Source organism: Peromyscus leucopus, chromosome 13 (assembly GCF_004664715.2).
Source record: "Peromyscus leucopus breed LL Stock chromosome 13, UCI_PerLeu_2.1, whole genome shotgun sequence".
NCBI classification, from domain to species: domain Eukaryota; kingdom Metazoa; phylum Chordata; class Mammalia; order Rodentia; family Cricetidae; genus Peromyscus; species Peromyscus leucopus.
This window is the reverse complement of record NC_051074.1, coordinates 46,920,491-46,944,516: the sequence shown is the minus strand read 5'-3', so window position 1 is coordinate 46,944,516 and position 24,026 is coordinate 46,920,491. Positions and strand designations below refer to the sequence as shown.

Here is a 24,026-nt window from a genome sequence, read left to right as displayed (position 1 = left end):
ATCCAGCAACAGCATCAGCAAAAGCAAAAGCAGATGCTGTAGGAAGAGAGGCAGATGCAGTGGTCCATCAGAAGCAAGAGGCAGTGGGATGAACTCCAGGGTTGCCTGGGGTGTGTGAAGTCGGGCTGTGATTGTGTGGGGGAAGTGAGGCCGTTTCCAGGAAAACGTTCTCTTCTGTGAGAACAGTGTGGGTGAATGAAGACATTTTCTTTTCTTATTCCCTTCAGCAAGACACAAAACAGATCAAATGTTTGTTTCTAGGTGACAAGGGGACACTGAGAAGTTAATTCCAGGTTGATGCTGAATTATTATTGGGGATATCAGTGTTCGTAGGAGGTTCTATTGGGCTGACTTTCAAATCAAATGGTTTGACATGATGAGTGTTAGCTAGTACTCGTGGTAGCAGAATAAGGAGTCCCTAAAGACAGCTATGGCTCCACACAGTGTTATGCCCATGTATGCTATGCCCATAGTCAAAAGAGACTTTGTAGATGGACTTAGGCTTACATACATTGAATGTGGAAGCTGTTCTGGGTTACCTGGGTTCACACAGTACAATCATCTAGGTCTTGAAAACTGGAAGAGGAAGATGGCAGAATGAGTTGAGTTGTAAGCAAAGGAGAGTGGAGAGGGACTGGAAATTCAAGAAGGATCCACTCTGTGCTGCTGACTCTGAAGATGAATGAAGGATGTCAGGAGCCAATCATGTGAACTGTTTTCAGAAGTTGGGCAGGTGCACTGCTAACGGCCAGAGAGAAACCCATTTCCCAGTGGAGTAACTGAACCCTGCCCACTACTGAAATGAACAGGGAGGTATATGGGTACCTTCAGAGTCTTCAGAAGGGAACACAGCCCTGTCAGTCCTTGGCTTTGGCCTTGTGAGTTCACAAGCAAAGTCCCTACTGAGGCAGAGTTCTGGCCTTGTTTAAAACTGTGAAATTTGTCATAGAGAATGAACGCGGCACTCAGGGCAAGTGCCTCTGTTGGGGTTGCGGGAGTGTAACATGGCTGATGAGCTTTCTTCTTGGCAGTTCAGTATATGACCAAAGGAAATGAGCCCTGGAGAGCGCGGCATTGAGGGTGAATAGTTGCTAAACTCCACTAAGTATCAGGGGCTGTGCTCGAAGCATGGCTAATGCACGAAACAAAGACAGATGACAGAGCTCTACCTGGGTTTCTTCAATCCTAAGACTCAAGAAAACAATAGAAAAAAAACAAACAGCCCTCCACATAATACTGGGAGGCGATGAGAACTGGAGAGAATCACAGAACTGGAGAGAATCACAGCAGGAGGAGAGGGAGGGGTGAATTGGGATGCAACTTCAGATCAGGAGTGTTTACTCTGAAGTTGACATTTGAGAAAAAGTCTGGAGGAGGGAAGGGAACGAGTACTGAGGTGTTCAGGAGGAACAACATTGAAATCCAGGAAGAGCTGGCTGAGCTCTCTACCCAATCTTCAGACCTGACCAGGAAGTAGGCTGTGGCTCAGAGGGAGGTGGGGGCAGGGGACTTTGGGAGGATTTGGGAGCTAATGTGGTAAGAGTGAATGTGTCATTGGTGTTTGAATTGGGTAAGAGAACACCCAGGCACACAGCAGGTAACAGGAAGTAGCTTTATTTGCTAAACAGGAAGTAAGGACAAGAGAAGCCAAGGATTCATCATGGGCCTGTGGCTTGTGGCTTAGACTTGGGAACTTTCTGGGGTGTATGGACTCTCTACTGCAGATCTACCATTTCCTAGACATTGAAAGACCCTAGAAACCTTCCTACCCTGGGACATATAAAGCAGGGAACGCACACTGTGTTGCAGGAACTTCATGTGTCCGAGAAGGACTTGAACACAGCTTGCCCTTGTCTAGCTAGACTTCCTTTCTATCCTGACATGTTGCATTACTATCCACAGTTGATCATGAGAAGCACAAGCACACTGGTGGCGAGAGCTGTAGAAAATTGTCCCGGGGAGAGGCTTAGGGGTGGGGAGAGAAAAAGGAGGAGGAAGAAAAAGAGGAGAAAGAGGAAGAGGAGGAGGAGGTCAAAGAGGAAGAGGAGGAAGAGGAAGAAGAAAACAAATACAGGGAATATGCAGTAAGAATGACCTGCTGGAAACTCATCCACTAGCTAGAGGTGTGATGGACTTGGAGGTTGCAACAATGATGAGACTGAATTCATCTTGAGAACTATAGAGGGGGCTGGAGAGATGGCTCAGTGGTTAAGAGCACTGACTGCTCTTTCAGAGGACCTGGGTTCAATTCCCAGCACCCACATGGCAGCTCACAACTGTCTGTAACTCTAGTTCGAGGAGATCTGACACCTTCACAGAGATATACACACAGGCAAAACACCAACACACATAAAATAAAAATAAATAAATCATTAAAAAAATAAAAGAGAAGTGTAGAGCTATGACAGCTGTGTCTGAAGTGAGCTTGAGATTCATACTTATTGGTAAAAAGAACCCGAGTCTTGAGTCATTTTTGTGTATCATGTTCTTCAACAGCAGTTTTTAAAAATGTAGCTACTACCAGGACAGTTAGAAGAAATATGCCACAGCTGTTCACGGTGATCCCAGTGTTTTTTATACATTAATTGTTGTTGCTTTTATGGAGACTATACTGGAAGGATTTAGATACTTTAATTTACTGATTAGATACTTTAGATACTTTAATGATTTAGATCCTTTAATCAAAGACTCCTGCTAATGTGCCCAGATTGAGACATTTGCATCTCATCTCTTCTGGCTTAGTTTCCAAAGTTACCTGTGTGTTTTACATTCTGCCCCAGGGACTGAGCTGAAGTTTCCTGTGTTGAAAGCATTTGTTTAACACTGTTTTCCTTTATTTCTGTTTCTTATCAGAAGGCAATTGCTTCCCAGAATGGGATGGACTCATTTGTTGGCCAAGAGGAACAGTGGGGAAGATGGCAGCTGTGCCATGCCCCCCTTACATTTATGACTTCAATCATAAAGGTATTGAACTTTCCTGAGATGATTGATTGTGACCAGACATTTACTCTTTTCTTTGGTGTTTAATAACAGACATGCGGAGAACTGTGTAATCTCAGCATCTTTCATGTCTTTCCAGGAGTTGCTTTCCGGCACTGTACCCCCAATGGAACGTGGGATTTTATTCATAGCTCAAATAAAACATGGGCTAATTATTCAGACTGCGTTCTGCAGCCAGATATCAGCGTAGGAAAGGTAATGACATTTCTATGTTTGCAACTCTCCAAGGAAAAGCAGAACGATGTTTTTACACAATTTTTGCTTGTCAATCATTATATACAAAATCCTTTTTATTCAGTGATACAAAGATCATGAAAGATACAAATATTTGTAGAATCCTTTCAAATGCAGCTGAACCTTTCTCCTATTTTCTTTACATTAGAGTTATCTGGCTGAGATACACACACAGACACAGATACACACACACACACATGCACACTACTATATTACGTTGTTATGTTATATTATCCTATATTATAATATATATACAAATAGGTAGTGAGAAACATGATTCATTCTTAATTACCTATGAATGCCAAATCTCATCTCACTGTGTTTCTGAAGGATCTTTTCATTTTAGTGAATGACACATTTAGTGTGTTCCATCTCAGAAGATTGCAATTGATGATTTCATTTTAAGTGATGAATCAGAGTTGTAGCATAATACTCACCAAGGTTCAACATATAGGTCTTCCAGTACAATATCTTCATTTCATGGATATGAGTCAAATGTGAACCAGAGAAACAGTGTGAGCTCATGAAACAGTTTGCTGATGGCAGGATTGAAGGCTAAACTCTGGCATCCCAGTTTCCTATTGGAGTGGTTTGGTATTCCCACCATATGTGAATATGAAAAAGTTATATCCAGTGGTTTAAAACTCACAGTCGGATTCTAATCACATAGACCTGTTGAGCAAAAGTATGTGATGACACATGACCATGAAGCCGGGAATGAGTGTAGTTAAGCTGATGTACAAGAGCTGTTACGGGGACCATAGAACAGGCCATCGTATAGTAGCTCTGTTTGGAGGGAGAAATGTAGAAGGAAGTATGGTAGTTTGAAAGAAAGAAAATGGCCCCTAAAGGGAGTGGCACTATTGGGAGGTGTGGCTTTGTTGGAGGAAGTGTGTCACTGTGGAGGTGGGCAGAACAAAGAGGCAACACACTGAGCAGGAGAGCATACACAAGAACTGTAAGAATGTATTCATCCAGCATCCATCCATGGTGCAGCAAACCTCTAATTCCATCATGTGCAGGTAAGGATTGTGAGTTCAAAGCCAGCCTGGCCTATGTAGCGAAGACTCCCCTCCCCACCCAAAGGATATATCAGAATATGTAAGGAATAAGGACAACTCAATATAAGAAATAAAGCAATTATTTCACAGGCTAAGGATGTAAATGGACATTTCTCAAAAGACAACAAGCAACAGATAATACATATTCTATAGGCTATCTTTCAAACATTGAATTGAATTGACAGTTATAGAATATTCAGTAATTCAAAAGTCACATCTTTTAGAGCACACATCAAAGTTTTATCAAGATAGAATTTACACCAGTCTAAAAATAACTTTCCATAAGTGCCTTGACTGAAATTCTAAATATGGTCTCTGACTATAAAATGATTAATTAAAAATTAAAATAAGTACATAAATAATTCACAAACAATTGAAAATTACATGACTCAGGGAAAGTTCAAACCGAATAAATAAAAGTCTGAAGTACCATAAATTATGTGAAATACCAAATGTGAACCTAGAAAGAAACTTATAATGTTGATGGATTAATTAGAAAGTAAGATCATTGAAAATTTGAAGTTATTCTGTTCAGGAGTACAGCTTCTACATTCAGCCGGGTAATGTGATACCTAAAACAAAACATTGACAATAATATACAAAATAATAAAATAGAATTCTAAAGATGTCAAACAACACACAAGTTAGAAGTTTTTTTTAAAACAAAAAAAAACACAACAGAAAAAAATGATACTGTATAAAATACATTCTAAATATACAAATGAACTGGTTGAATCTGTTAAAATATGATCAAACTATATACTATTGAGAAAGAACTCACTCAAGCATAATAACATATATGATATGAACATACCATGGATACTACTCAGCAATAAAAAAAATTAGTGATAGATGTGACAACTTGGATGGCTCTCAAGGACTCTTCAGTAAATATTTTAATGTCTCAGTTGGTTTACATACCACCATGAAATGAAAATCATATCATGGAAAACAGATTCAAAGTTGCCAGGTGCTGGATGCTGGGGAAGAAGGACATAGACATGGCTGCCTATGAGCAGTGTAGTAGATCTTTACACTGGTGAATGACTTCTGTGTCTTGATTTTGGTGGTAGTCATAAAAATTTTCATGTGTGATACAATTACACAGCTATATCGGTCAGTACATTGCAACAATGTTTAATTTTTGGTTTGTATATCCTAGTATAATTATGTTAGATATAACCATTAAAGGACAATGGATGGAGGATACATGAAACACCACTTATTATATTTTCCATATTCTGTGATTCTATCTATTTATTTTTAAATAAAAAATTTAACAGAAGATGAAGTATAAATACATGTAACAATATTAAAGATTATCAAAAGCTGTCTGTTCTCAAAAGAGCACACATTTTATAGATTTTAAGTCTTAAGAACAGTCTGGAAGAATATGAAGTGTGTGAACAGAGAAAGCTAATTTGTGGTGACAAAAATTGGAATAGCAGTTGTGTGTGGGTGGATAGTGGGTGGCCTTTTGACTGGTAAGGGCCACAAATGAACTTGGTATGTCAAAACCTGCCAAGCAGCATGCCTTAGACTTGTCCACTTCATAGCATGTAAATTACAGTCCATAAAAGCTAGCGAGAACCAGAGACAATATTCCAAAAATGATGTAATTGTTTTGAACCATTTTCTTCTACATATGATGACTGTCTCTTCCCCTACAGCAAGAGTTCTTTGAAAGCCTCTACATCCTGTACACTGTTGGCTACTCCATCTCTTTTGGCTCCTTGGCTGTGGCCATTCTCATCATCGGCTACTTCAGGTGAGTAGCTCCCAATTACTTTTCTCCCAAAAGGAATGTTCTAATGCCTATCTGTAGAAGACATCCAATGCATACAATCTGTGTTCTCTAACCTTTTCCTATTGTGATAGGGTCTCATGCAGCCCAGGCTGGCCTCAGATTCACTGTGTGGCTAATTGTCTTAGGGTTTTTATGGGTGTGAAGAGACACCATGACCATGGCAACTCTTACAAAGAAAACATTTAATTGAGGTGGATCACTTATGGTTTCAGAGGTTCAGTCTGTGATCATCATGAAGGGAGCCTGGTGATGTGCAGGCAGATGTGGCGCTGGAGCTGAGAGGGCTACATCTTGCAGGCAACAGGAAGTCAACTGAAAGTCACACTGAGGGAAGCTTGAGCAAAAGAGACCTCAAAGCCCGCCCCCACAGTGACATACTTCCTCCAACAAGACCACACCTCCAAATAGTGCTGCTCCCTTTGGGGGCCATTTTCTTTCTAACCACCACATTAACGATGCTCTATTTGATCCTGATCCTCCTGCCTCCAGTTACATAGTGCTGGAAATGCAGTCTAAATACCACACCTGATTTATATGGTCCTAGGGCTTCATGAATGTTAGGCAAGCACTCTACCACCTGGGCTACATCCCCATTCCAATTTCCCTTTTTAGCTAATACAAGATTCTGTTGGGGATGTCTTTCTGTATGCTGTGAATGTGTTGCTCTGATTGATTGATAAATAAAATGCTGATTGGCCAGTAGCCAGGCAGGAAGTATAGTATAGGTGGGATAAGTACCTTGTGGCAACTTATAGATTAATAAAAATGGGTTATTTTAAGATATAAAAATTAGATAGCAAGAAGCCTGCCACGGCCATGCAGTTTATAAGTAATATAAGCCTCTGTGTGTTTACTTGGATCTGAGTAGTTGCAGGAGCCGGGTGGACACAGGAATACATCAGCTACAAGATTCTTTTTTTTTTTTTTTTTTTTTTTTTTTTTGGTGTCTGTCCTGGATCTCCCTCTGTAGACCAGGCTGGCCTGGCCTAGAAGAGATCCACCTGGCTCTGCTTCCCACAAATTCTTAATGAAACATATTGTTAATTGTATTTGAAAATTAATTTTCATGTTTTCTAAAACGTGAAAGCATCAAGTGTGTGAAGCCTTTGAGCTAATCAATCTCTAGTTCAGTATATTTGATTGCAAAGTGGTTGGTATTGCATACAATTTAACGAACATTTTCATTTGTGGTGGAGAAACTCATTTTTTTCCCAAATTATTTTGGTATTGTTGAACAAAAGTATGTTTGATATCAGTACATAAAATAGTATCACATTTGTGACCCACAAAATTCCATATAATTGAAGTTGACACAAAATTATGACCAACACAATTGAACCATACCAGAGAACAGCAAGTATAGCATGGTTATACTACCATACCCACAGTTGTGAGTCCAGGAATTGGTTAAAGAAGGAGTAGGGGCTATAGGTGCCCCAAAGGGAGGACACAGTGGTTTGCACAATGCCAACCAGTGTGTAATGATTTTGGAGGGTAGACAAGGGAGAAGGAATGTCTCCTACTGAGACCTCAAGTGATACCTAAGTATAGAATGTAAGCAAAGAACAGACATGGTAGGAGTCATCAAACCCATGTGTGAGTCAAGGAACCTTGTTATCCGAGAACTCAGGATTTCTTTTCTGACATCCCAATTCATTTAGTGAATTTGTAACAGACTCTTACGGTTGGAGTTCAAGTTAAGAGAGGAAAAGAAAAGAAAAGAGAAGAAGGAAGAGAGAGAGAGAGAGAGAGAGAGAGAGAGAGAGAGAGAGAGAGAGAGAGAGAGCACACTGTATTGATACTGTAGTATAGCATAGCAAGAATTGGATTGCAATGATGGTAGGTCAGAATATATTTGAAATGAATACTCATAAAGTTACATTTCAATTTGAGACTCAAGTCATTTCTGCAAGAAACCTAATCATGACTTTTCACATTTGAGTTTACCATGTTTTCCTTTAGTGGGGAGTTGTTTGGGCTTGTCGGGCATTATTTTCTTCCTCTGTCCTAATTTTATCCAATTTAAATAATAAACCTTTTCTCTGCACAGACGTTTGCACTGCACTAGGAACTATATCCACCTGCATCTGTTTGTGTCCTTCATGCTGAGAGCTGTGAGCATCTTTGTCAAGGACAGAGTGGCCCAGGCTCACCTAGGAATAGAGGCACTGCAGTCTCTGGTGATACAGGGTGATCTTCAAAACTTCATTGGAGGACCATCTGTGGACAAATCTCAGTATGTACGTGTTCTCATTTTCTCTGACTACAGAATTTTTTAAAATGAGTTTCATTTCATATTCCACTAAACATTAACTTGCATTGGGATCTATCTATCTATCTATCTATCTATCTATCTATCTATCTATCTATCTATCTATCTATCCGTCTGTGTGTCTCCTCATGTGTAATCACTCATTTGGACTCATTATTCAAGAACATCCTGCAAAATGCCCAATTGCAATGGAATTTGATATATGAATCACAGTGGCTGTTGTGGGTACCTTTAAAAGTAAAATCTCATCAGCAAAAAACAGATGTGTGGGATGTAAAAGGCTACCACATTCAGTTCCCTTGCTGTATCCTAGAAGTCTTGTGCCAGCAGGAAACTCCAGGGCATGAGACTCTTCTCTAAATGCTTCAGTCTTAGAGGTTAGAGTCACACAGTAGTTCAGTCAATTTGATCATGGGAGATAATCAACTTAGATTGGCACCTGGCACTTAGTTATAGTAGTGGATTGATTTCCTCCACAGGCCCAGTGAATGGCCGCCTGGATCTCCATTTCCCTTTGACTTTGTGGTCCTGCTGTATGATTCTGGCCTGGCCTGTGATTTGGTTTCTCCAGCATTGTGGAATGAAGTGACAGTGAACGGGGTGAAGCAGATTCTGTGAGGGAGTCTGGCGAGGGTGAACTGAGCTCTGCTCAGATCTGCAGAACGATGAGCCCTTCTATCATCCCTCAGATGTGAAATGTTTGCTCTTTTCAGTCATTAACGTTTGGTGCAATTTATTTTGCTGTAGTAGTCACATGAAAAGCCCGGAATGAAACAAATTCATCATAGAAACATGACTAATAGTAATATTTTTCCCTCTTTTTTATCCTATTTTTTTCTGATGATCATATATCATTTTTATAAAAATAAAGAATTATGAAATTTGGTAACTACTAAAAAAAACCTTACTTTAAAACCAGATTAAGTTGGTAGTTTGTAGAGTCCTGTGTTAAGACAACTTGATTCTGCTCTTTTCAACATTCTTAGCATTCTCCTGAATGAAGACATTCCTGATTATCAGAAGGTAAATAGAAGAATTGTTTTTTATTCTTGAATAAAATGTCCTAATTCAATGCAATTCTGGTTCATTTGCCACAGGTCGGGTGCAAGATCGCTGTTGTGATGTTTATTTATTTCTTGGCTACAAACTATTATTGGATCCTGGTGGAAGGGCTCTACCTGCATAACTTAATCTTTGTGTCTTTCTTTTCGGACACCAAATACCTGTGGGGCTTCATCTTGATAGGCTGGGGTAAGCACTGACGTCACCTTTCCTCTGACTGGCTGTGGAATTGAGTGTATTGTGCTTTGTCCATCACCAGCATTCCTTCAGCCGTTTCCCTAAAATAATCCTGCCCATCTTACCTTATTATGTTTCTTTTGTTTCATTGTCCTGTTAATGAAACACATTTAATGAACTTCTCCAACTTAACTTGTGGTTAGTGTTCCTAGGCCAAGTTCTCACTAGAACTCTGTGGAGGAAGCTGGAAAGGGCACATTATTAGCTGTACTTGTTCCAACCTTCCAGGCCCATGCCTTGTGCCTTGTCTGCTCTGTCGATGTTTTCTTCCTAACAGTTTTGAAGTTTGAATTTATAAGCTACAACAGTGTACCTCCGATTTGTGTTTCTAGGTCAAATAATGAGAATGTTAGAAAAGCATCTATAGTACTGTTTTGACTGCATTTAACACAGAAAGTTACAAACTAATTCTGGAGCCTTACCATTCTTGGAAGGTGATTATTCAAATTACTTTTTCAGTAGAGTAAATTTAAAAAACATGATATTCAGCTCACATTCCACAAATTACTTACCAGTACTGGGCAATTACTGGATCAGGCAGAATCTCAACAAGAGACAGAAAAGAGAATACTGTGGACTTGTTAAAATTTCAGGGAAAGGAAACCCCGAGGTGGTTAAAAGAGAAGCACCTGGAGATTGAACAGTTGTAGACAGACCTAAGTTGCTACTTTAGTATTTGAATTATGAGTGCTCAGCATAGGAGAAAGGTATTAATGTCTCAGGATTAAATTGGAAGACTTGTTTTTTTCCCTTCCTAATGAAGCAGGAACATTTCCCTTTGCTCATTTTACCTTAAAACTGTTACAGCATCTGGAAGTGTGAACTAAGGAAAAGGGAACTGGTTCACTCACTGAAGGCTTTTAGGATTGACAAGACATCAGCTGACTGTAATGCTGTCGTAATTTTGAAATGGTGTTTATGGGTAGAGTTTTGCCTGTGAACCCAGCTCGCTTCTTTCCTTTTATGAATTTCTACATCGATTGTGTGCACTACAAATTCATTTTTTCTCTAATTTCTTATGGTATGATAATGAACAGATTCAGACCCTCTCATCAGCTCTTTTTTGGGCTCTTGCCACTCAGTGCAATCTGTTTTGCTCAGTTAGAGTTGGGAGTTCACAATGAAACCTGGGAGACTTGATTTCAGATCTTCCAATGGGGGAAAAAAGAAAGGGTAAAAGTGGCTTGTTCCTAGCAGACTTTCATGCAAGCAGAGGATTCTAACTTTCCTTTACAACTTTTGTTAATTTGCTCACAATGATCTTGTCATTGGGATGAAAAGGTAGTAAATAAGCACAGTCCTTTGCAATCTCTATTCCCTGAGGGAGATTTAAGAACGCACATTAAAGCACATAGGATCTTCACAGTTATGGATATGGAGCATCTTTTACCCAACCTTAGCTTGATTTCATTAGCACAATCCCACACTACAATAAATTCTGCAGCTAGTCTATCTTCTGACTCTCTCTTTGCGACTCCAGTCTTTAAAAGATATTCCGGGGCAGTGGTTCTCAGCCTTCCTGATGCTGTGACCCTTTGATGCAGTTCCTCATGCTGTGCTGACCCCCAACCATAACATTATTTTGTTGCTACTTCATAACTGTAATTTTGCTACTGTTATGAGTCATAATGTAAATATTTGATATTCAGGTTATCTGATATGTCCTTGTGAAAGGGCTTCTTGACCCACCAGAGGGGTCACAACCCGCAGGTTGAGAAATGCTGTTCTAGGGCATTATTTAATGAGAAGATTCCTGGCTCTGAAAGCAAAACTCTTTTAAAAAGTTCCTATCTACATCTGGTTGATTGATAGATTATGCTGTTCTCATATCTCAGAAACTGAGAGACTGATTTTATTTTCACAAATCCATTCTTCAAATGCTTACAAGCACGACATCTGCTTTGCAAAGTGGAAGTAATTCAGAGAATCCAACTGCATATTTTCTCTCAATGACATGATTTGTTGGCTTTATTGTAGAAGTGAACTTAGTTGTTTCCTTCTATCACTCATTTAAACTCTCTTCAGCTAGGCAAGTACTTAGAAATCTAGTGATACACTATTTACACTGGTTTTTAAAACAAACATTTTAAACAGTGCATTGAAAAAAAAGTTACAATCTGAAGAGGAACCAATGCCTATCTGATCATTTCTGGATTAAAGACAAGTATTAACCTGACCACTTTTTATAAGATTTAACCATAAAGATGTAGAGATGGGGGTGGAAAGATTGATCAACAATTAAGAGCACAGGTTATTCTTCCAGAGTACCTCAGTTCAATTCCTAGTACCCACATCAGGTGGCTCACAACAGCCTGTGACTCCTGCTCCTAGGGATCCAATGCTTCCGGCCTCTGTAGGCACCACATACACATGGCACACACTTTCACACACACATAGCCACACAATTAAAAATGAAAATTTTTTCCCCATAAAATAGCATTTATTTTCTAATACCCCAACTGGATAAAAATACAATAAATAAAAGAAGAAATTTTAGGCTAATCTTTCCAGTGATCATAAACAACAATTTTCAATAAAATTATTATAGGCTACATTAAAATACACATAAAAGATCATTCACCATAACTAAGTGGGCTTCATTACAGGAATTCAAGGATAGTTCATCATATGCAGATAAGTAATTATAATACATGATATGAATATGATAAAAAAACAAAAATCACATGATTATTCCAACAGATACATAAAAGGCTTTTGATAATGATGAACTTCCTATTTGATAAAGCTATTGAAGAAAGTAGGAGTAAAAGGAACAAATTTCAGCATAATAAAGGCTATAAATGACAGACTTAAAGGTAACATTATACTAAATAAGGAAAAACTCAAAGAATTTCCACTAAAGTCAAGAATAAGACAAGGGAACCTACTTTTTCTATTCTTTTTTTTTTAAAAATCTATTTTATTTTATTTTACAATATAATTTAATTCTACATATCAGCCACGGATTCCCTTGTTCTCCCCCCTCCCCCCCTCCTCCCCTTCCCCCCAACCCACCCCCCACTCCCATCTCCTCCAGGGCAAAGACTCCCAGGAGGACTGAGATCAACTTGGTAGACTCAGTCCAGGCAGGTCCAGTCCCCTCCTCCCAGGCTGAGCCAAGCGTCCCTGCATAAGGCCCAGGTTTCAAACAGCCAACTCATGCACTGAGCACAGGACCTGGTCCCACTGCCTGGATGCCTCCCAAACAGATCAAGCCAATCAACTGAACTGACCTACTCTGGTGATAGGATGGCCAAACACCCTAATGGTCGTGCTAGAAACCCCATTCAATGACTGAGGGAACCGGATGCAGAGATCCACGGCCAGGCCCTGGGTGGAACTCTGGGAGTCGGGAGTCCAGTTGCGAGAAAGAGGAGGGTTTGTATGAGCGATAATTGCTGAGACCAAGGTTGGATAAAGCACAGGGACAAATAGCCAAACGAATGGAACCACATGAACGATGAACCAATGGCTGAGGCACCCCCAACTGGATCAGGCCCTCTGAATAGGCAAAAACGAACTTTTAAGAATGATGTAGAGGGGAATAAAAGAAAGTAATGAGCCTTTCTTGTTCAGCCTAACACATCCTTACTTTTTCCTGTCCTCGTCTCACTTCTCCCACAAATGATGTTTTATTCTTCCTTCTGTTTATTCTCTCATCTACATATCCTTCTGCACTTTAATTTTGTATTTAAGAGGTTTCGCTTTAGGTTTTTACTATTATGAGTGTGGTATTTAACTTTTATATCCTTCAACTATCCAAAGAGGTGCCAATGCCTGCTTATTGTTACAAAAGCTCTTATCCTGGGTTGCCAGCCCTTCAATGTAGAAAATACCTCACATTCTGTGTTTTTTGAAAATCATCGGCAGATATAAACGTTTCATCACCTGTATGTAATGTGTTACATGTATATAATGTGACCTCAGTCTAGAAGATAGTTTTCAATTGTTCACTGGATGGTAAAGTAAATATAGACGTATTTGTTAACATCCCTGTCTTAGTTCATTTTATGTTGCTATAACAAAGAAGCTGAATCTAGATAACTAGTAAGGAATAGATGGAAGCCAGCAAGTGATTCTGGAGGTCTGAGAGCATCGGCTTCTGCTGCCAGAGTGTGTGTTACGTAAGAGAGAGAGATGCTGAGAGAGGAAACCGAAGGACACCAGGCTCTCTTTATAATGCCTCTTTTCTGAGCAGTCACTTCAGTCCCACGAGTGTGGACAAACGCTTCTGTTAGGAGCCAAAAGAAAGGACAAAACCACAGTCTTCCTGACCTTAAAACCTGCTGGTAGCATCTCCTTGCCGTCCACTTTAGAATGCAAACAGTGTGATGTTCTAAAGCCCACGGCTTCTCCCAGCTTTTTTTCTCTGTCCTCACTGCTCCACTCCTTGGAAGCAGGTGTCGGTGCATCGAGTGGCAGAGTGTCCCACCCTCTGCATGATTATGGCTTTGGGAATCCCAGTCCCCTCCAAATGTGGTTCCCCTTCCATCCCTGCCGTGAAAACCTGACCAAAGGTCATCATTTTCAGATCTCCAGGGGCCATTTGCCCTTTTATGTTGTCACTTCTCAGACTGATGAGATGGCGTTAGGTGCACTTGTCTTAATCACAACAACACTTTCTGTGTGTCTGTTTTTCTCTCTTAACTGCTAATATTATAGGCACGTGAGAAAAAAAAAGATCCTCGATCTGAAAGTAAATACGGGTTCCAAATCTCTTTCTTGTTACAGGATTTCCAGCGGTGTTTGCTATGGCTTGGGCAGTGGTACGAGCCACTCTGGCTGACACCAGGTTAGTGGAAATCAAAACTCGGGTGGGGGTTTCTGTGGATGGAGGCTGTCACGTGGTTGTTGTTCCTGACACTGTTGTCCTTTGGGGAAGTGTGGGAGCCCGTTCTCGGGTTCCTCGTGGCTTTACCCAGCAGGTCTGAATAGAGGATGATCAGGACCACGGGCCTGAGTGCAGGTGTCTGAGATGGTCTGCACTTGGCTGTGCTGGGGGAGGAGGTCTTTTGCTCCACCCCTTGGCGTCTCTATAAAAACCATGGGCCAGAGACAGTCGGGGTCCATTGGAATAGGTTCCAGGCCCTCTCGAGGCTATCCTTTATTTTCTATCTGTTTATCTCCGCAAGATTCTCCGCTATAAATCCTTCTATCTAATATTTCCTGCTGATCGCACTCAAGAAAACTCTGGGAAGCTGTGGGGGTGGTGGGTAAATGCCCCACAGGGAAGTCACATGAAGTTGACTGTATGCAGTGGTAGATTAACGCATTGCCCCGAAGCGTCTTACCTCCTAGGTCAGAGAACAGAGAGGCTCATAGAATAGATTCAGATGTTGAACTTTGTGTTTTATGTAATCTAAAGAACTATAACGATCAAAATATGTCTATGTCCATCATTCTTAACATTCCACATTCAACTTCTGAGTTTGCTTTTGCATGTTTGTGTGTGTGTGATGCCAAGTCTTGAGCTGAGGGCCTTGTACTTTCTAGGCACGAAGTCTAGCACTAAAATACACCCTCAGTTCTAAGCTATTGGAAATACAAAAGAAGTCTCTTCCAGTCTTAAAATTCTTTTTCCTTCTCTTTTTTTGGGGGGTTGGGGGGACTTTTCAAGGATTTTCTGGGTAGCCTTGGCTGTTGTGGAGCTCACTCTATAGACTGGGCTGGCCTTGAACTCAGAGATCCACCTGCCTTTGCCTCCTGAGTGCTGGGATTAAAGGCATGTGCCAACACTGCCTGGCCCCATCTTAAAATTCTGCCATGTGTTATTAGACTAGGAGAAGCTAAGCTAACCGATAAAATTGCAGAATCAGTACTTTCTGTTTCTTGGTTTTATGTACTTACAAAACAGGTAACACTTTATAAGACACTGGTGACGGTGAGTTTTAAATACCAACCAACTTGCTGCCACCTAAAATCCCTGGAGAAGAGAGCTTGTATTGAAGAACTGTCTAGATTAGGTTGGTCTGGGAGCATGTCTGTGGAGGATGATCTTCATGGATATGGGAAGCCCTGACGACTGTGGGCAGCACAATTCCTTAGGCAGGGGTCCTGAACTATGTAAGACAGAAGAAAGCGAACCGAGTGGCTAGCAAACAAGCAGGCAGCATGGGTGTTTCTGTTTCTTTCTGGCTGGGGCTGTGATGTGACACTAGCTGACTGAGTTCCTGCCTTGGGTTGCCCTCATTAAGGGACTGTAGCCTAGAAATGGAAGCCAAACAAACCCCTTCCTCCCTAGTTGCTTCTTATAGGGGCATCTTATCGCAGCAACAGAAGCAGACCTGCTTTGTTCCTGCTTCATTTAGAGGAGATAAGGGATGTCAGTGAGTGGGGGGGCGGGGGAGGAGATGGGGACAGGACCTGTAACTCCTTTGTTCTACGTTAGCTTCATCATTCGGAAGGAAACGTGAGTTGTGCAGTAGAAAAGGCAGCAAAAAGGTGCACTCAAACATCTAGGATTTGCATACTCTCCAGGGCCAGCCCCTCTTGTCCCCTCTATTTTTACTGAATATGGTGGAGAGGGAGAGAGAAGTGGGGGGGGGGGGCGCGGCGGCGCTGGCTTACTCACTATAATAGGATGGTACAGGTTTCCAATGTTGGTGTATAAAGTCCTACTTTCCAGTCAAACACTTGAGCCTGAAACTACAACATTCAGAAATTCATTCCCTAGAGTGTTAAAAATCTATTTAAAAACCTCCGAACAGAGTTGAGTTCCTCAGCTGGGTATGATGTGGACTGTTGAAAAATTAATTTAAAATAAGAAGTCATAGCATTTTATTGAAAGTGTCTGAAATCTCACTTGCCTCTCTTATTATGTCAAAAAGAAAATTTGAAACTTTGACACTCTAACCCACCGGAGTCAATGCTTTTGATTCATTTAGAGAGAGCCGATGTTGACCTACTTCCAAAAATAATGATTTTTGTAGAGTTGGAACTGCATGATTGAATCCCGTGTGTTAGGAGACATGATGCTAAAATGTCAGTGAGGCAGAGAGAAGAGATTGTGAAGATGTTATTGAATGCTAAAAACTGAAATGAAAATGTGTGGAACCCAAAAGCCGTGTAGCTAGTACCTCAAGACTTTTGTTCTAGCTGAAGGCTTTTGAGGGTAGAGTGAGCCATGATGCGTGCAACTTAGTAACACTCTTTGATCTTTCTTGTCTACTAAAGAATGTGAAAGAGGGATGCCGGGTGCATAATTCTGAAAATGTTCAATTCAGTGTTCAGTGTGCAAGTGTAACAATTCTGTGTCTTGATTTCCATTCCCTTAAGATTCCAAGTTCACTGGCTGTGCAGACTTCAGCTGGGAGGGACAGGATGAGTTTGACGTAGGGGTTTTGTTGTTCTCTGTGTTACAGTCTTGCAACATACATGTGCAACTGATACATTTGGGTATCAACAAGGAAATCTATATATGCAATTTTATATGTACATTCTAAAGGAACATAAAATTGCACAGCAGCATATAATTTTTTTTGGAGAGATAAGTGTGTTAATGTTTTGGTTCCGTTTATTGCTCCTGTGACAAAAATACCAGACCAAAGCAAATTAAGCAGGATTTATTTTGGGTCACAGTTTGAGGTATGGTCCATCATGGCTGAGAAGTCATGGAGGCAAGGCATGAGGTGGCAGGTCATGGTTTCTGTGGTCAGGGTGCAGAGAAGTATGAATGCAGATGCTCTGCTTGCTATTTTCTTTTTACTCAGTTCAGGACTCTCTCAACTATTGAATGGTGCCACCATTATATATATATATATTATATATTCATTATATTATATAATTATATAATGTAATAATGTATTCGTATTTAGGATGGGGCTCCAAAAATTGATCACTCATTGAGAAATGCACAGACACGACTATAGGTTTGTCTTTTAGGTGATTTTTAGATCATATCACCCTGATAATCACTATCAGTCATCACAGCTTTCTGTTACTGTGACAAAATACTCAAGACAATCGACTTAAAAGTAGGAGAAAGTTCAGATTGGACTCTCAGAGGTTTTGACCCATGATTGTTTGGCCTTGTTGGGCCTATATAGTTCATCACAATGAGAAGGGGCTGTTTGCTTTATGGTATCTGGGAATCAAAAGGAAAGGGGGTTGAGACTCCTAATTTCTCCCTCAAAGGCGTTCTCCAGCAGTTCCACTTTTCTTCCACTAGACCTCACCTGGCAAAGCTCCTGCCACCTCCCAGTAATGCTGGACACAGGGACAAGGCCTTTAACACATGGGGAGTAATTTAAGATCCAAAATACAGCAATAAGAAAAAGTAAGAATATGATGCTTGTATTCATTTAGAAATGTACAGGCGCTGACAGCATATTTAATAAAATAACGAGAGAATGCGGGGAAGATCAGAGTGTCTCAGTATAGCCGACGTCTTCTATTTTATGATTTTCGAGGTGAGAATGTATTACTTGTACATGAAAACTATACTCTAAAAGTACATAGTTGTAGATATGGACTGAAAATGTTTTACCTTTTAAAAATTGTTGAAATAGCATTTCATCATCTATAAGGTATTCATAAAGTACAATTTTTTGATAAGTTTATCATGTAGAATTTGAAAAATTAACATTACATTTTCCCCAATTCTTTATATCATTTACTATTGGTATAATCAATACTGAATTTTGTCTGCGTAGAAAGAAATGGGAGACTTTTATTTACATGTCTATAAGTTTAAAACAGTTGCTTAAAGTGTTACCTTAAACTTTCAAGTAGAAGTAATTTAAAAAAAACCCTTAATATTTAATCTAGTGTATGGCTTTTACCAGTACAAGCCAGATTAGGTGAGGTTCAGTTAAACTTATTTTGGATTCAATTTATGTCATTTCAATAAAACAAATATTTAATGGCCATCTGTATTCTATTTAGTCTGGGCATTTGGGATACCACACAACATCCTGTCATGTCCCCACACTGATCTCTGACAGTGTGTTACTTAAATATTCCTTAGGGATTAGAGACTAATTGTAACGAATAGCTAAATTGTAGGGTATTTTTTACCAATGCTATTAACATAATCTGTAGATGTTAAAGATGCAAATTATGGATCACACACAGATATGAAATGAACACCTGCCAAAATGTTTAACTCCCTGTTCAATGAGGAGTAACTAGGAAGATGTTAAATTGGATCAAATGAGACATGAATGAACCACTTATATTCATGAAAATTAATACTGAAGGTTTACAAGTAAATATAAAAACTAGTCAAGAGAACACTAATGAGTTATAGTCCATCAACAAAGCTGAGTTCTTATTTCTATGATAAGAATCATTTGTGTTCAGTTTTCTGTTGTATTTCTATAGATAATAAGCTATGAAATAAAATTGCTTTAACTTCTGAAAAAGATAGATTTTTTTCTTTGCCAAAATTTTTAAATTATGTCTTATTTTGATGCTAATAAAAGCAAAGTGCCATTGTGCTACACTTAGTCAACTTTTTTTTTTTTTTTTTTTTTTTTTTTTTTTTTTTTTTTTTTTTTTTGTGGCTGTAGAAACAAGGTCTTGACCTGATCACTATAGAAGTAACTTCCTTGTATTATAACACTCATGTACAGGCTCCTTCATGGTAAGGAAATCAGGACTTATAATGTGTTTTCAGTGGTTTGGATACTTCAGGATCAGAATCTTAAAAATGTTTTTGTTTCTCCAAAAGAAGAAGCTGGGGTTAGAGTTGATTCTCATTTATTTGTTTGGCCAAATTTATTCATTAAGCTTTCTTTCTCTTCCTTCCTTCCTTCCTTCCTTCCTTCCTTCCTTCCTTCCTTCCTTCCTTCCTTCCTTCCTTCTTTCCTTCCCTCTCTTCCTCCCTTCCTTCCTTTCTTTTGCACCTCAGGTGTTGGGAACTTAGTGCTGGAGACCGGTGGATTTACCAGGCTCCAATCTTAGCTGCTATTGGGGTAAGTTTAAAAGTTTATGTAGCTTCAATAAATAATAAACAAACAAATAAAATCACCACTAAAACTCTGGGCAAGTTTGCCTGTTGCTTTACTGTACAGTGGGTTTTTAGAAACTTTTACACCTATCACAATAGCTGGGAGAGTCAGGGCTGGGGGTCAGCCTCTATTTGTGGCTGTCATTGGGTCTGGTGCAGACACTGGTTGCTGTTCTTTGAATCAAGGTAACCAGGTGGCACATGGGAGCAATTCTGAGGCTTCATTACACATGTGAATATTTACACGTGCAGGGATTTATAAGGCTCTAAATTACAGCCTTCTTTTCATCAATTGCATCCGGAGTTAGTGTTCTCAATACTTATTAGTAAACGGAGGTGGTGAGAAGTGAAATGCAGAATAACAGCAGAGCAGAGGAATTTGGGGAAAAAAGAGTGATGGTGAGAACCTCTCTAGAGCCTTGTCTGACTCTTCTGTTTGTCTTGCTTGCTTCATGGACATGGGTCCGGGTCCTCCAAAAGAGATGCCCTACAAGACCCTGTCTACAAGGTAATAGAGAAAAAGGCTAGAGCTGGCGTGTACTGCGTAAGACCCAGGTGCCTGAATGTTTCTACTGTGTATTGTGTCTGGGTTGCCAAGGAAAACAAGATTACACATCTGGGCCAACAAGACTCAGCAAAATGCTTACTTTTCACTTTCCCGGATGACTCCATGGTATCAGCTTCTCTGGTTTGATGAAAAAATTGTGCTAGCTTATATTCACTTGGGTCTTGCTTGTAATACAAGATGATACGCACCCTAAAAACACACATGCTAGATAGATGTTAACACATTAGAAAGTAATTTAAAATCCCAATGACTACTTTTGCCTTTCTTTGATCATGGTATTCTCTCTGTCCCTCCCTTCTCCCATTTCCCTTCTTCCTGCCCCCTCCCTGCTTCCCTTTCAAGCGTCATTCACTTTCCCTGGGACCTGGGACCACACTGTATCCAGATGAGCAGCTGTTCATACGTCTAGGCACTTCTAGACAATCAGTAGGAGTTTGTGTTGCTTATAGGAAAACTGGTTAAAGAACAGTCATGCAGGGCAAAAAGAACCTTTACCCGAGGCCTGTGGATGTTGATGCTTAGAAAGGGAAATGAAACGGTGCAGGGACAGTTCAGGAGGGCGGGTTGAACCTTGCTATAGGATTGTCAAATTAGACCGTTCAAAAACTGTGTCTGGGGTAAAGAAACAAGTGACTTTAATAAATCCTTGCCTTTTAAAAGTAAACAGAATGCTACCCTGTCAATCTAGTGACAACCCAGAACTGCAGTGTGTCTCTGAGACAGCATCTGTGACCCTGAAGGGAACAGCAGACCCCACAAAGAGTTTGCTATTCTCTGCTGATTTCCCATTTCTCACCGAGCTCTCCACACATCTGCACTGCCATCCTTTGTCTTTTCCAAATTTCTGCTCTCTCTTCTGAGTGTTCGCTCCTTCGTGTCTTACTATTATCTTTTTCAAGGGGCGACAATGTATATCTTACTTCTTTTGTGTTTTCAGTTAATGTTCCAAAATACATCTGTTCTATACAGCAGCTGTTCGATCTTTTTTCATGTGATAAAAGGAAGGACCCATAAGTCCCAAGAGCTCTTTATAGAATTGTCAGAATTGAAGTAAAAAGTGGTAACCTATTGGGCATATTCCATGGAAACAATTTTTTAACCCAAAGTGTTGTCTGTTTATTGGCTGAAGTTGCTATCATCAACATGAATAAAGAATTTATTTGCAGAACTTTCTAAACTAAAATGAAAAACAGCCAATTTAGAATTAAAGAATTATAAAATTGTCACACTGATAAAGGACAATGGAGGACATTTTCTTCTTCAACTAAAAAAATCACAAAGCAAACTCTCTCTCTCTCTCTCTCTCTCTCTCTCTCTCTCTCTGTGTGTGTGTGTGTGTGTGTGTGTGTATGTGTGTATGTGTGTATGCACCTGTGTAGGTGTGAGGTCCTCACATATATAAGCCAGAGGTTGATGTCTGGTGTCTCTTTAATAGTTCTCCACCATGTTTGTTTTGAGACAGGCTCTCTCATTGAACCTGGAGCCAGCTTTCTGATTCAGCCAGCAAGCTCCAGGGTTTCACCTGCTGCTGCTCACTAGGTCTGCAAACACCTGGCTTTTTCTCCATAAGTTATAGGGGATTGAACTCAGGTTCTTATGCTTGTAGGGCAAGGGCTTTACTGAACAAGACATCTCCCAGCCCAAGAATCCTTGGTTACTATTTCCAATATGATGAAGTTCTTTTAGTCAGTCTTATAAATTATAGAAGAGATTAGAGAGTAACTTTCTATTCAGCAAGAATTGCCTTTGGGGTTCATTATTACAACTCAAAGATAAAAGAAATTCCTCCAGTCTTCATGATTGACTTAGTCTGTGAATGTATCAGAAAGTTTTCATTAGATGCCAGAAATTACACTGGAAATCAATGTCTTCTTTATTTCTATCAATAACCTGGAGAAAGTTGAGTTATAAGAGAGACAATTTAAAAAGGCAAGTAGAAGCCTAAGGAAAAGAAAAGCCAGAGCTACAAAGAGAAACCCTAAGGCAGAGTTTATAAAGCCCAGGGAAAAATAGCCAAACTAGTGGAAACACATGAACTATGAACCAATAGCTGAGGAGCCCCCATGGAACTGGATCAGGCCCTCTGGATAAGTGAGACAGTCAATTAGCTTGAACTTCTTGGGAGGCCCCCAGGCAGTGGGACCGGGACCTGTCCTTAGTGCATGAGCTGGCTTTTTGGAGCCTGGGGCCTATGTTGGGACATTTTGCTCAGCCTGGGTGAAGGGAGGAGGGGACTGGACCTGCCTTGACTGAATCTAACAGGCTGAGCTGAATCCCCAGGGGAGTCCTTTCCCTGGAGGAGATGGGAATGGTGGGTGGATTGGGGGGAAAATTTGGGGGAGGGGGGAGGACAAGGGGAATCCATGGCTAACATGTAAAATTAAATTATTATTTAAAAGAATAAAGTAATAATAAAAAAATAAAATGAGGAATTATCCTAAGAGTCAAGAGATAAGTCATAACAGCTCCAAATAGGAAGGGCCTGTTTGGATGACCACACTGGATATATCACCTCAGATATAAGATTACTAGTGGAAATGGCTGAGAGGAATCCTTAAAGTACCCACAATCCCACAGAGTCAAGAGTTAGAAGACACACAGCAGACCCAGTTCAATGTGTGTTAGAACCTAGATTCTATAAGAAATGATTATTTTACTTCAATTCTGAAGACCAGTACTTTATAAGAAAAATTGGCCATTAGAAAATGAAAGGTGATTTTATATCTATTTCAAAAGAAGGTAGAGATTAATAACAGAAAACCACAAGCAAGAAAATTAGTGATTAATGGGGTGGCTTCATTCATTCATTCATTATTTGTGAAGATTGGTAATGGTCTGGGGAGAAATGTGTTGGTTTTGACTCCATGTTCTGTGTGCTAGCATCAGGAACTGAGGACAAGGAGTGTTGAGGATGGACCTTGAAGAGGTTTTTATGTCTCATAAGAAATTGAGACAGAATTCTGCATGTGGTGAGAACCCAAGGTTTTCACACTGAACCCATGGAATCAAAGCTCTCATTCAGAAAGTCCTTGGGTCTTGGAGGAGATTAGCAGTGGGACTGTTACGTAGTAATGATACCGAGGGCCAGTAGGTCTGAGTGGTCATGATGATACTGGAGGGTGGTGAGAACCTGCCAGAAGTTCCAAGTTCTTGTTTCCCAGAATAAACAACTGGGCAAGCAAAGACCGGTGTCTCTATAGAGTGATAAAGGATAGACTTCAGTTTCTAGACCTCAGTCGTGTTGATGCTTGTGCATGTATACCTGTAAGTGACTTTAGACATGGAAGGCCTCTCAGAGACTCTTTTTGGTTCCTGACCCCATGATCCCCAAAGATACTTGGAGTGGTCCTCTGGCTAAGCAGAGCTTTCTGATGATTGAATATTCTTTATCCACGTATGCTGGCATGCTATCACTTTGATATTGTGAAAAAGGCTGTGAAAGTGCATATCCCAAATGAATAAATTATCTTACAGTTATATAAATTATGATCTCAAACCATAAACAAGGGAGCAAACAAACAAACAAACAAACAAACATTTTTTTTGGTATGAACTGTTTTTGATCGTAGAAATCTTTATTATGTCCTCAAAGCAGAGGTATTTAGATTCTGAAAAAGTGAGTCAGCCTTTACTCTTGTAACTCATCTAATAAAGTATTTCATGACTCACCTTCTGCTCACTGAGGAAAAAATATAAAGTAATATTCTTATTTTTACTTTCATTTTCTTGCTTCCCATGTGAGGTCCAGTTTCTGAAGTTAATAAATATTTGATTAAAGAGAAACTGGCTTCCGAGTTACTTTCCATGGCAATCCAGCCAGCCAGGCAGTCACTCAA

At 40.0% G+C, this 24,026-nt stretch overlaps 1 protein-coding gene across 1 annotated transcript in view; it reads left to right on the top strand.

Annotated features, from left to right (window-relative positions):
* Pth2r (parathyroid hormone 2 receptor) overlaps window positions 1-24,026 on the top strand; it is a 68,467-nt gene that overhangs the window by 19,128 nt on the left and 25,313 nt on the right. Inside the window, exons 3-9 of the mRNA XM_028886723.2 lie at window positions 2,854-2,964; window positions 3,080-3,195; window positions 5,966-6,063; window positions 8,153-8,342; window positions 9,472-9,625; window positions 14,405-14,465; window positions 19,524-19,587. Of these exons, the coding sequence (XP_028742556.1) occupies window positions 2,854-2,964; window positions 3,080-3,195; window positions 5,966-6,063; window positions 8,153-8,342; window positions 9,472-9,625; window positions 14,405-14,465; window positions 19,524-19,587 (794 nt within the window). The remainder of the gene's footprint in view (window positions 1-2,853; window positions 2,965-3,079; window positions 3,196-5,965; window positions 6,064-8,152; window positions 8,343-9,471; window positions 9,626-14,404; window positions 14,466-19,523; window positions 19,588-24,026) is intronic.